Here is a 14357-nt window from a genome sequence, read left to right as displayed (position 1 = left end):
GTATCATAGCAATAAGAAAGAGATAATTAGGGAGAGGCCGTTCCTTCCCTCTCCTTAGGAGTCAAAATGGAAGGTAGAGAGGAAAGAGAAAGGGATGACCAACTTTGCTTCACACTCTCCTCTCGGCAGCCAGGTAAGAGGGGGCAGAAAAGAAACGTTTTCTTCATTTCCCACTAGAAACTGGTAAAATGGACAAGGAATAAACTTGAAAGTGAAGAAGTTTGTGCTAGCTGGCTGTAGTAACACAAAGTTCTCCAAGCTGCAGTTTGAACTTTATTTAAACAAACACTTGTTGAAAAACTGAAGAGGACAGCATCTTGTCAAGAAGTTGGCCCACTGTCCACAAGCGAGCTCAGGAAAAGCAGCAATCAAGGGAACTGCTCTTTCTGGTTGTGCTTCAGGAAAAGGGACAGTGTTTTCCATTTACTTACCCAGAAACATGCAGCATCAGCAGCATATAGAAGACAAAGAAAAGGTTGTGTGTGTACCAGAAGACGTCATAGTTTGAAACCCTGAAAAGAATAAACCATGGTTCAATGCTGTTTCACTCAGATGGAATCACTGCTAATGAAAAGCAGATCTGTGCACACAGGACATCATTATACACCACGTAGTCATGTAGAACAGTCAAAGCCCGGTATGTATTCCTACAGGCCCACTGTACTTGCAAGCAATTAAGTGTTGAGAAGAACAGGTGGCTGGCATGAAGGAAAAAGCTGAGAGAGAGATGAAGGACAAAGAAGTACAGAGCCAGCTGAAGAACTATTCCTAAATTAGGAGACTTCACTGCTTTCATAGGTCCTACTCAGTCCCTGTCAGATCCTTTGCCTAGAATAGTTCTTCCATCTCCAGGCTCAAAACTCAACCTCTTTACGGCAAGCGCCTCTTTCCGTCCTCCCTGCCCCAGTACAGGGCTGCGGTGTTTAATGTGTCACTACTGGTACAACATACAAACAGGTAGCGTAGACAGCAGCAGAAGAGCTGCTGGGAAAGGTGAAAGAAACTCGTGAGGTTATGAAGTGGAAGGAGACACAGGAGGAAAGGGAACTAGAGCAAAGAGGCAACAAGAGGACAGGTAGGAGAATTTTCAGGGCAGGAAGCCACGTACGGTGGGGCTCTAGGACGGATGGTCTCGAGAGGAACAAGAAGAACATTACCACTGTGAGGATCAGGAGAGGTGAAGGGGAAAGAGGACTTCCTTTCATCAGTGATTTGTTAGGTAATGTAAAAAGAACCAAGACCAAACAAAATACCCATCTGGAACTGTTTTCTGTTAAGCTTGTTTGTTTTTTTCTTGAGGAAAATACTCGCCAAACCACAACAACAACCAAATGGTTAAGAAAATAGTCTACTTCATAGCACACAAACACACCTTTCACACTACACAGCATGGTAGGAGAGTCCCTTCCAAAACCAAAAAACCTACCCCCATTCATAAGCCAAAACAATTATTCAATAAAAAACAATCTTAAATTCAAGGACATAGTTTCAGAAGCTACTCCTCTGACATAGATAACTTTTTTCACAGTTTTTTTCCCCTCCTCTGGCCTTTTACATAAACAGCTACCTGCCCTTGCTTCAATAGATCTGAGATGTACACTGCATTTGTTTCTGTCAATACAGGACTTGTCTTCTTTCTCAAGACAGAAAAAATAATGCTGATAATCTGAGGGCCACCAAAATAAAATCCAACGAACGGCAGTTCCAAGGAAGCCAGCAACAGCAAGGGGCTCTGAATCCCCCCCTTCACCCTGCCATCCTTCCTCCGTTCAGCACCACCTTAACACTTTTTCCTCCCTGAGGCTGCTCAAACTATTTCTAACTGCCCACACCCTGGCTGGCAATTCCATGCAGTCACTCATCAGTATCTGTAAGGAGTTGTGGGAGAGAACATCAGTAAGATGAAAGTAAAGGATGACGGTGTGGGGAGTCGAAGCACGATGGGAAGGCACAAAGAAAATAACATTTACCCCCAGACCCGAAACAGGTCTCAGAGTTTAATTTGGTATCTTGCTACAATACCAAAAGCTGCACACTGAATTCATTTTTATTAAATCTTCAGCACTTTTTTCAGAATTTTTCAAAATTTCAGTGATGGAAAGTCATTCCCAGCTTCTGACATGTTGGTTTCAACAGCTAATTATTATTACTGATTAAATTACTGTACGCTTCTTCTCTGAATATGTCTAAATGTCAGCCTCCAGCCAGTTGAGCATTTTATTCTTCTTTCAGCATTCCTGCAGATATCTCTACTATAAAATCCTGGTTCCTTCCATGTATCGAGTTCCCCTAAATGTAATCAAGTCCTCCCAACTTCACCTTCTTAAACTAAAGGAATGGAGATCCTTGAACCTCTTACCATGAAGCGTATTTTTCAATATTTTAATAATTATATACTTCTTACTTGTATCCTTCTTCAACTGTGTATCCTACAAATACATACAGTATTCTAATATACTCAATAATCTTCCTACTGCTACATATATATTTTTATAGTTCTTCAGAACATTTATTACTTTCTTTCCCCTCTTCTTAGGGCTTAAAATAGACATTATTCACAGAATGAACGCATTTCTTAGGAACACAAAGTCCTGAAAATTTGAGATCAACTTGAATATTTAATTTTAATGTTGGTTAACCTACTTTAAAATTTTGCAGGTGAAGCCCTGCAAGAGTTAACTTACTGAGAAAACTGAGGGGAGATTGCCATGCTTTAAAGGGACACAGTAAGCAGAACAGTTCTGGAAAAATATTATTAACCCTGTAACAGCTAGTTTTGAAAAGGAAGATATATGTGGTAGTTTAGAAGATGAAATTGAAGACTGGAATATTTGGTTACAAAGAGAGATGGCACGGGAGCGTAAATATATGATTTCCAAAGTCACTTGTAACTGTGTTCAATGGAAATACCCCTGAACAACACTAATTTGAAAGTTAGCAGAAATGTCAACTTTATTCACAGGATTTATTGTATTTTCTAATAACTTCATAACCCTTCCAATAAACAACTACTGAACAGAAAATGTCGGTCTGGTATTCACAGGATTTATTGTATTTTCTAATAACTTCATAACCCTTCCAATAAACAACTACTGAATAGAAAATGTTGGTCTAGTTCTCTGGTATGACACAGCAAAAATCTGGAAAATTTTTCAAACAATACTCATTTTCCCCTTTGAAAACATTAGCAGCTAATTTGATCTCCTAATACTGATTCGCACAGTTTACTGAACAAGTAAAACGACGAAAATAGCAGGATAATCATGTATAGAAAAAATTCAGGAAGAACATATGAAGGAAGAAATGATTAAGCACGTTAGTCTGCAAGAGCAGATTAGGGCTGAAATCAGAGTATAATAGTCTCTAAAATACTTTCTAAAAAGCCCAGTTTCTGATAGGCAGTGAACATTTACAATTAATTTTCCTAAGACTATAGCATGAGCTTAGCCATCGTAAGCAAGTGAGAATCCACAGGGAAAGAGATTGAAAAGGGACAGAAAGATGCACAAGGAAGCTTGTTTGCTTAGGAAAACACACTATAAAGATAAGCCTGAGCCATACGCCTGAGGGAGAAGGCAGGATAAAATTTCTAAATAAGAATTATTGCTAGAGTAACAGGAGATGCAGGTGCTCTCTTAAGGACTTTGATTCTGCTGGCTAGATGGCAGAAAGACAGGAAAGCACTTGCACTTAGTAACTGAAGAAGGAAATAACAAACATGTAACTTCAAAAGACAGAAACCTTTGTTGCATGAATCCCAAAATTATTTCCAAGACTTTGGTTGCGACTACTTATATTTTCCTAAATTTCCCAATCATTAATAAATGCTGTTCTTTTTTTTTTTTTTTAATTTATCATGGCCTTGGAGAAAACAGGACTTTGTTCTGGCTCACTGCTGCAGAGTAAAGTAATGGTTATATTTTTCCATCTTCCCAAAACTGGCTTTCTTTTGCAAGTAGAGCCATCTGTGTGGACTACATAATGTGCAGCCATGTCTGACATCTTGTGCAGCAGTCTTATCCTGCACTCTGTAGCCTACAGTGCCTCACAAAGGTCTCAACCCTGTAAGTATCTTTGTCTACAAGAAGTGCACAAGTATTTGCTGAACTACTTTCTTGAATCAGTGCCTGATAACATTGCTACTCAGGGAAGACAGATTAGTTCAAAGTTCAAACCCACATACCTAGCTCACATCATTGAAGCACCATTACCGTTTGAAGATACGGAATCAAAATATCCTTCAGTGTTTGCTGAATTGAGATGATGTATTTACATAACCAGTCTTTGAATTCATCAGAGACTGCTATAAAAATCAAGGAGTTTTTTATATGCTTCAATTGCAGAATCAAAGCCTTAAAAAGGCTATGATGTAGGGCGAGATCCTCCAAGGTGCTGGTCACTCAAATGATATATAATACTATAATATGTATTCAGTAATGTTGGTGCAGAATGTGAACCCACTGGAGGACCAAACCTTTAGAAATCCCAGCAGCTACTCTGAGCCAATACTGCATTGCTGTTTTGAATTATAATCGACGTTTAAAAGAATATATCTGAGAACCAGAAGCAGAGCTTTAAAGATGCAACATTCTACTTAAGTAGAACAATTCTGTTCCAGTTCGCTTCATTGCTGGGTTTTTTTGACTTTTTTTTACAGTTTGTTGTCACAATTAATTGGTGAAAAGAATTAAGATAAATATATCATCTTATTTTACTTCCAGTGGACTTAATATATGCATTGGACAGAACTTCCCATATGCTTAGTTTACTGCATCCCTGTACAAACAGGAAAAAAAGAACTATTTGAATTTTTAAAGGCCTAGATTTTTGACTGAGCGCATTCCTCAAACAGTGTTTTTCTCTGAAGGCAACTTAATCAGGTTTTGTAATTTTTTGAATACAAAATTCACTGTGCTAATTTACCTGCAAGCTAATAAAAAAAAAAAAACAGGGCAAGAAAACCGGTATTTTTAATACTCATTTAAATACTCCTTGCCTCGTACTGCATTTATTCTTCATTCCCTCTAATCAGTATGAGAATATGATTACACAAATGGCATTTTTCAGCATAATGATCAGGTTATGTCTTACCTGATGGCATATGTAGAAGCTGTACACATTAGGAATAATACTAACACCATAATGACTCCAGTCAGACCTGGAACTAAAACGGACATAAGATAACTTATATTTGAACGGTGAAGAGGTATATTTGTCTCCTATGACCTTTCAAGAAAGTGGAAGTTATTAGACATACAAATTCTGATTCAATCAAACTTTTGCATTTGATATTTTTCTCTTGAAGACAGCTGTTGTGTTATCTCCCCCCTTCCCAGAGAAAACTGCCCTTTTCCTTGCATTTCATCATGCATCACTAACTTCCTATTAGTCTTTGTTCCTGTCATCTTTTGCTCACGACATTTGTCTCTAAGCAAGGACAAATCCTGTCTATTTGTTTATTTGTAAGACTGACTGTACAAGTTCCTGTATCTCTTTTTTATTCCAAACCCCAAACTCTGTTGAACACAATTAAAAAGCTGGTCAGGGACAAAATTTCAAGCAAACCAATTTCTATGCAAGCTGTCACCACAATTGTTTGCCAACCCGTTTCATCCTGGAATGAGAAAGAGCCTGAAATTACTCTCCATGGCATTGTATCATGCTTGAAATCGCTGCCCGTAGAGCAAAGTCTGTGAGAGTGATCTACAGGCAGCATTTGAGAAGGAAAGGTTAAAAATACTAAGGACTGGACTCATCTGCTCAAATGCAGACATGTAGCAGAACTAGACAATCCTCAGCTCTGTTTTAAGTCAAAGGAGAGAAACAAGTATTTCTACAGCATGACTCATCTCACCCTAAAGCAGAATCCTGCCCACAAAGTACAGTAAACCATCAGCCTAAAGACAGATTAGAAAAATCCCAACCAAAGTTACTACTTTTTCTGAGCACCTTATCTTCAAAATTGCCATCCCAGGAATTAAGAATCTTAATTAAGAATTAAGAACCTGAAATCCATGAAGCATTACATCAAAACCTTTTACTTCTCAAAGATTGATAGTTTTTAAGCATAGTCTCTGGTCACCCTAAAAGCCACGTGTTTGGCTTCAAAGTCAGTCAGGCCAATCACCAAGCACAAAGCTAAATAAGTGCTGTTTTAATGTCAGAACATAAGCATCTCAACCAGCTTTCATGGACTTAAATGGCAAACCTAAAGATTTTAATGGTCCAGGATCTTTGGCAGGATCACATCCTAATGATAAGACCAAGCTAATTTTTGAAATAATTGATTGTGATTTTAGACTCTTTAGCAGTAAAGAGACAATTTCAAATCTTATCTTTTTATAAACCTCTCAGTCTCCACTTGTTGAAAAGTCTGATACCCAAAATCTGATACATCCCAAATCACTCCTCAGTTTTACAAACTGTAGCAAAAATCCTGGTCCTACAGTCATCGGAAGTTTTGCCATGGACTGCATAAGAAACATAATTTCACCCCTTCAGGGAAAGGTTACAATTAAAAGCAGCTGCAATAAAAAATGTGCATTCTTTCCATTGCCTCCTTCTTCATTTCTTCTTTCTTAATCTAATTTGATATGTAGCATGTAATCAATCTCCCCTCTGACACAAATACTTCCAATCCAATTGCAGTACAGCACTTGATCCAGCTTCCTAAACTGTCACTCAAGCCACAGGTCACCTTTTACATCCAGTTCTTCAAGTCTCTTCTCCATCAAACTGCAAAAATGAAATCACTCACAGCCTTGTCCCAATTCATCAGTGCATTTTCAGTGTTTCCTCTTCTCCCTGTCCCTGTCTCTCTTTTCCTCCACTAACTATAATCTTGAATACTTATTCCTCCCACAATTAGCCTCACACCATTATACAAGGAGGCACTTTCCTGGAATGATCTGAAAAGCCATCACACTATAAATCCTTCAAATTCCTTATTCCTTCTCACTATGTTAAAAAAATCAGCCAATAAATCTAGTTCTGAACTGTTTGGGAAGAGACCATTTTTTTGCATATTTGTACAGCTCGCAGTGCAGCGAAATCTTGGTCCCTGTCTGGGCACTCCTTCAGCACAAATAATAAATGTTAATTACCAGTCATTAGGATGGGGAGTGATCTGAGTAATTTAAAATTTAAGATGACTTAGAATCACTGCTTTTTGAAACAGAGTGCTCGAACTTTCAGAAATGCAGTATATTCCTGGCTATCAGAGGGTAAAAGGAGTTCCACCTTGCAGGTCCTCTGCGCAACTAGAGAGGTCTCAAGGTGTCCCCAGAAGCCGGGACAATATTTGATGGGGCCTCTGCACTGGTTCTCCACCCCAAGTCCTCCTTCATCCAAGATACTAAATAAAATCCTTAGCTGCTTGTTCTGATTTTCCCTCCCCTTCTTTAACTCCCTCCTCCATCGGTAACCCTCTTTCTCACTAACTACACCAGTTACCCAACCTATTTCCAGCTCGCAGTTAACTTACCACCTCAATTTCGATAATATAATTTTCTCACTTCCTCTACTCTCAACTGATCTAAACCTTCCCTAGGGTTTTTGGAAAGCCTGTCCCCACAGGCTGCTAATTCTAGGAAACGTATTGGGATGGACAGACAGAGAATCGCATTCATTGCTGTCCAGATAGATTCCTTTGGACCCTGCCCTAAATGCTCCCAAGTTGTGATTTTTGGTGAAAGACAGATAACATCAGGAAGAACCTTTACCTGCGTGTGAAGCTCTACAGCTCAGGCTTCTGCCTACCCCTCCATACCCAAACATTGTTCCCTTCTAAATTCCTGCACCAAAAGTGTCTTTGCTTATTTATTCTTTATGAGTGCTGAAGCCCAATTCCTGTGTAACAGTTTAGATTGCTCTGAAGTCAAACTAACCCTTAAATAAACCAGCTGAAGCAAGAAGACGGCTTTTTTGTTATGTTTCTTTTTCTAGAAATTGGATCATTTAGGAATTTGGTTTTAAGATTATGCAGAATCTCTGTTTGAAACTAATGATTTTCCACTGACTCATCTGTACAACAACAACTTTGAAGATGCCGCTCATCCTACTAGAGGGCTTATGCAACTCCTCCCTCCTGACTACTGGATAAGCAAACCGAGGTTATATTAACACAACACATCTCAACCTAGCTGAGATACAACAAATGGAGCATGCAAACACAGGATCAAAATGTTTTGTCTGGAGAGTGATGATGAGAAGCAGCAAACTTTCTCAGTTTTGCAACAGACTTACCAGTAGCAAAAAGCAGTTTCCTTGGGTCCTGAAAAACAGACAGGGGAAAAAAAGAAAAAAAAAATATCAACACACATGATTTTACATCTATGTGAATAATGTAATAATAATAAGTAGCTCATAAAGCGCACACACTTGAAGGCATAAGCAATCCCTAAATCTGGATGTAGGAATGGATCTGGTATTTGGTAACAGTTTACACTGACTGCAACTCAACATAAGCTAAACTTTTAGCCTTTGCGTTCCCCCAGTCTGTTACGAAAAATTAGGATCCAGATAATTTTACAGACAGTTATTTTTTGAAAGCTTAACTTTACTCTGTTCTCTCATACCTTTGGGAGGACAGAGGGGAGCAGAATAGAGAGAGATTTTGAATTAAAATGAAAGACAAGCCACGAGCATTTTACTGCCAGTTACATCACCAAGAGATTTACAGTGGACTCCAGTGAAGCAGGACTGAACACAAAGGAGCTGACAACACAAGGCCAGATGTTCCTGTGTCCTTCACCACATGTGAAAGGAAGAGGGGATATGTCAACCTCACAGGAAACTGCCTCACTCCCCCTGAGTCCTACACCTCATGAGGTTTTGTCTGCACTTTGGAGAAAAACTTTTTTTTTTTAAACTTGCAATAAAATGCAGTGAGGGGAGGTGAGCAGCTTTCATACAGGTCAGGAAAAACGAAGCGTCCCTCTCCCTGAACTTGTCTGCATCCAGATGTGCACACCCATCTACAGAAGATGACAGTAGCATCCAGACTGCCTGCCACACTTAAAAAACAGGTTTAAGTGTGTCCTGGTTTCAGCTGGGATAGTGTTAACTGTCTCCCTAGTAGCTGGTATAGTGCTATGTTTTGAGTTCAGTATGCGAAGAATGTTGATAACACACTGATGTTTTCAATTGTTGCTAAGTAGTGTTTAGACTAAGTCGAGGATTTTTCAGCTTCTGATGCCCAGCCAGCGAGAAAGCTGGAGGGGCACAAGAAGTTGGAAGGGGGCACAGCCAGAGCAGCTGACCCAAACTGGCCAACGGTGTATTCCATACCATGGGACGTCCCATCTAGTTTAGGAACTGGGAGGTGGAGGCAGGGAATCGCCGCTCGGGGACTAGCTGGGTGTCGGTCGGCGGGTGGTGAGCAATTGCCCTGCGCATCATTTGTACATTCCAATCCTTTTATTATTACTGTTGTCATTTTATTAGTGTTATCATTATTAGTTTCTTCTTTTCTGTTCTATTAAACCATTCTTATCTCAACCCACGAGTTTTACTTCTCTTCCCGATTTTCTCCCCCATCCCACTGGGGGGGGGGGGGGGAGTGAGTGAGAGGCTGCGTGGTGCTTAGTTGCTGGCTGGGGTTAAACCACAACAAAGTGGAATTCAAGAACAAAGGTTCAAGAGCTACCAAAACACCTAAAATCCGAGAGGTTTTAATCCTAGAGTTACTAAAAACTTGTTATTATTTCCATTTTCTATTGCAAAATTCCTAGGGCTGCTTAGTACAGGCTGCCATGCACACCCTGGCACATTCTAGCCTGAGGCAAGCTCCTGCTAATGTTCCTGATGAGGCTAAGTCTATTACACCACTCCTAACACATGCAGACACTGGAGTTCAATCCAGAACCTCAGCACAATAGTTGGTGTTGGCATGTCTGTCTGCCACAGAATAGCTGGGTGATTAGATCATTCACCCAGGGAGTGGAAGACCTTGGTTGTTGGTCCTTATGAGCCTGGGCTGAGTCAAGCTCCTTTTCCAGGAAAGGATGCAGCTGGGATAGGGTCATTCTAAATCTTTCCTAATGAAGCTGGTAGAAAAAGAAATGCAGACTTGAGACTAGAATGAATATAAACAAGAGAGAACTTGATTGTAGCCCAAAGGAGAAAGAGTCCTGGACTCTGGTCTTCCTCCCCAAATATGCAAATCTCTCTGCAGTGCCAAATGCACAAGCAAGCACCTGGAAGAGGGACTAGGACTCTGGTATGCCTCCAAGAGATCTGCACCAAAGTCAGAGAAAGGCACGCAAACCAACTATTTCATAAGTAGAAATCAGCTTCCAGCCCAGTTCACGCAAGTAACTAATTCCACTCTTAACATATACACTCCAGTACCCACAGCAGTTTAAAAACACAAAATCAGTCTCAAATCTGGCTATCCTAAAATGCCCAGTATATGTCACATAGCACTACATTCTAAATTGCGCAAACGCAGAATGTATTTTCCCAAACAGCAGCAGAAGTGTCTCGATCAGGCCCACACAAGGAACAGAGAGAAGCAGAAGAGAAGCAGAAGAACAAGGTACAAGGTGAAAGGACTTTATGACAGCATTCTCCACCTCATAATCCAATATGATTGAATCCTGCTGGCTTAAACAGAAAGTGCTTAATACATGCTCTGTCCAGAGAAAGAAGTAAAATTCACAGCAATCCACATGATGGTGAGTTTTCAGTGCACAAAACAGCAGCACTGTCTAGATCAAAAGATGGATCATACAATGGAATCGAATATACAGATAATCATATATTTAAATTATATACTTAAAAGCAAAATATGAAAGGACAGCTGGCTCACCTCACCACGATAGTTCGCTGCATTTAGTGCCAGAAAATCTTCATTGTAGTTCTCAGAGAAGTTAAGAGCATTCACAAGATGAGCAGCAACATGTAGGACTAAAAAAAAAAAAAAAAAAAAAAAAAGAGTAAAGCTGAGATCCGTAAACAAGATGTAGATATTCCCCTGAAGAAAAGTGGCTACCCAGATGCCAAGCTATAAACACATCACCTGCATGAGATGCATCAGGGACTAAGGATTTCTTTTTCTAAAGTAAATTAGGTTATAGATATTCATGGCAGAAAGCTGTATGTATTTTAAAGTTTTTTTAACACTACAGCAATCATTTCTGTACTGCAATGCTTCAGCTGGGAGACAACATTCAAAGGTGTCCACCCAAGAATATTTCTTCTTCACCAAATTAGGTATTTGTCTCCACTGCTCGCTCTTCTGCAGATAAGCCTGTAGCCCCCTGCTTCTTCACTCTAATTCCTTAGGCACAATGCAGGGTCACTCATAACAGCAGATTTTGATCTGATCTCATATACCTGTCCTTTTAGAAACTGGAAATTTAAGGAAAGGCCCAGCATTAGAATGTAAGCCCATGTGTTTAAAGGAAAAAATAAACGAAACCCCACACACATCCGAGAAAGCATTCACAATTTAAGGCAGGGAAGCACAGAGCAAGACTACCCCCAAATGTACTGTACAAGAAAAACCTCAAAGTACTGCTTCAATGTTTCCCAAACAAGCCGAGTAAGATCTCACCTGAAAAGATGCATATTGTAACACCACACGTCACGTGGAAAGTTTTACTTTTATCTAGGAGCCTTCTGGTTTTCCTGCTGGCAACCTAGGAAGAAAAGAATTCAAGCAATCTCTCTTCGAAAACAAAGCAAAATAAAAAAAAAATACTAAGAGCAACTGAGGTGATTTAATAGCAACTTCAGATTTTACTAGGTTTAACACCCTTGCAAGCACAGTACCTAAATTTAAAACTACAGGATTATGTCAATGAGCCAATTTTGAGGTCTTAATGAAGAAATTACAGTTGGACCTGTATTACATAGATGTCAAAAGCACCTAAAGTTATGTCCCTGCTGGCCTTAAAACTTAGGAACTCCAGCACTAATTGCTGTAGGCTTCACTAACTCTTTAGTGAGCAGGATCAGAGGGAAAGGTATATTTGCATACATAAATGCATCTATAGGGATCAAATCTTACAGGTACTGTCACATGACAAACAGAACTCACAGGTTCAATTTGCAACCACCTAGAAAACAGATGTTCCTCAAAAGCATTACTTATATTTCTCTAAAAGCAACTGGTGAATCACAAACAAGCTAAACTATTGTTTACTGAATACTGGTACAGAAAACAAACCCTCTTAGCTTTGCCAGAACTTTTTTTTTTTTTCTCCCATGATAAAGAATATATCAGGTTGGGTATTTTTATTTAAAGTTCTATCAACTCTAGTAGGACACTTCTGGTTACGCAGACATGAAGTTCTTTTTCCTCTGTTGAATTCTACCAGGAAGCAGTAGAGAGGACACAGATGTCTTTAATATTAGAATTGGGAAAGAAAGAGAAGACTCTGTCTGGTTACATTTCCACAGCAACTCCCGTCCTTCAAAAATGCATTGAAGAAAGCTTGCTCACAACAAGTCCAATCAAACCAGACAATGCCAGCCACGGCACTGTCTTCAAAGGAGTCATGAATCTAGGCTGAAGGTCCGATACGTGCACCCTGCAGGCACATACTGTATAATAAACAGGGATATAACAGATTTTTTCCTATTATTTTTATAGTAAACAGGGACCAGGGCCCTCCTCTTCTCAACTGCTGCATGCTGAGGACAGTACTTACCTTCTGAGATCCTCGCAGGAAGGCCAAGAGAACACGGCACATTGGTAGAAGGACCAGGCAGCAGTTGAGATTGAGGACAGATGCTGAAGCTCTGCTAACACACAATCCTAGCTGAACAAATACAGCAAGAGTTAGATTACAGGGAGAAAAGATGCTCTAATGGTTCAGGTGTCAGTATTCAACCTCCTTTTCTTTACTGTGAAACCAAAGGGTTCCCATGCTCTCTTGACTCATCAGAATAGTGGAGTTTCATGTTTTCCATGTACTAGAAAAAACGCTGTACACACAGCATGCTATGCTGTTCTCCGAGGGAAAGAGCTCTCACCTTTGCATCAAAAAATTAGTCAAAATTAATTTTGTCAGCAATAATGTCAGCAAATGACAATTTTCTACTGAAACAACCAATATCTTCATTAGTGCTCAAAGCCATATGGAACAAAGCATATCTGAGACAACAATAAGCGTCCACCGAGAAATTACCCAAAAGCTTCAACAGACATAATTAAATAAGAAAGAGGGATAAACACTATGAAGACACTAGACAGCCACTTAAGTAAAGTGTAATGATTTTCTGGTAAGCAAGCCAGAAGAAGATGTGAAAAAAAAACCTGATTCAATTAAACTGAAATGATAATATTGTTTCAATGGCTGTTATGGAATTGTCACAAAACTCCTCATCCATTCACACTATGCAGTGCCATATTTGGACCTAAAGAAAGTAGGTTTTCTTCATTTTAACTACTCACTAGCTGAAATCTAATTTGAGTAATGCTTTCACTGGTGTATTTGAAACTTACATAATCAGAACAAAAAAGCTTGTCAAATAAATGAACAAAGCACACATTAATGTCATAACCCTGTATTTTTTAATCTTATTATATTCTCTCATTCATTTATGATTTTTAAAGAAGTTAGCAAAATGCCATTGTTCTCCTAGTTATTAGGTTGAATTACCATTTTACTAGCTTATATAAAAGATGCTTTCAGACTGTCAACAGATTTCTGGAAGGATACTTCTTCGAATGTTCTCTAAACCCCAAGTTTTTCAACTCCTGAAGAAATTAATAAATAACTATTATAATATTATAAGATAACTCAAATACTGCAGAGGTATGTGAATGATTTGAACAGGTACAAGTTATCTAATAAAAATTAGTAAAGATTATTAGTTTTTTTAAAATGAAACTTTATGTCAAAAAAGACCCCATTTCTCAGTCAAAAGAAATTTCATCAGTGCAAAATTTATTATATTCATATCTTTTGTATCAAGAAGAAAAGAAGAAGAAATAAAATCGGAGAGAAACAAAGAGATTTCATTTGTTTGGAAATATATTTTTTTACAAAAATTATTAGAAAAGCCTTGTAATTTCAATATTTATAATTGCTATTAAGTTGGTTTTTTACAGACTTACCTACATGTCACAGACATGGATGAATACATAAACTAGTAAAAATAAAGTAAACAAAATAACTGGACTTCAGCATGTCTATCAAGATGACAAGCACGATGGCGTGACAGGAGCTTCTCAGTACCATAAAACATCAAAACTGCCTACCGTCACAGTTGGTCACACTCACGTACCCCACTTTCTCTGCAGTACATCTGGGCACAAAACCAGTAGGTACCCAGAAGGTAAAGATGCTCAATCTGCCTGAAGCATCAAGCTCCCCACCTCAATCCCATTTCTCTTCTGGCTCTAC

At 39.0% G+C, this 14357-nt stretch overlaps 1 protein-coding gene across 2 annotated transcripts in view; it reads right to left on the bottom strand.

Annotated features, from left to right (window-relative positions):
• The window catches only part of NOX4 (NADPH oxidase 4), a 107765-nt gene that overhangs the window by 83039 nt on the left and 10369 nt on the right, over nucleotides 1-14357 (bottom strand). For both annotated transcript variants that reach the window (XM_049823458.1, XM_049823459.1), the window contains exons 3-8: nucleotides 12657-12767; nucleotides 11558-11642; nucleotides 10811-10908; nucleotides 8245-8272; nucleotides 5092-5164; nucleotides 432-512 (exon numbers count right to left, since the gene is read on the bottom strand). In XM_049823458.1, the coding sequence (XP_049679415.1) occupies nucleotides 432-512; nucleotides 5092-5164; nucleotides 8245-8272; nucleotides 10811-10908; nucleotides 11558-11642; nucleotides 12657-12767 (476 nt within the window). The remainder of the gene's footprint in view (nucleotides 1-431; nucleotides 513-5091; nucleotides 5165-8244; nucleotides 8273-10810; nucleotides 10909-11557; nucleotides 11643-12656; nucleotides 12768-14357) is intronic.

The sequence above is a fragment of the Accipiter gentilis genome, chromosome 19, assembly GCF_929443795.1.
Source record: "Accipiter gentilis chromosome 19, bAccGen1.1, whole genome shotgun sequence".
Lineage (NCBI taxonomy): Eukaryota > Metazoa > Chordata > Aves > Accipitriformes > Accipitridae > Astur > Astur gentilis.
The sequence above is the reverse complement of the archived record's forward strand: the minus strand, read 5'-3'. Positions and strand labels throughout refer to the sequence as shown.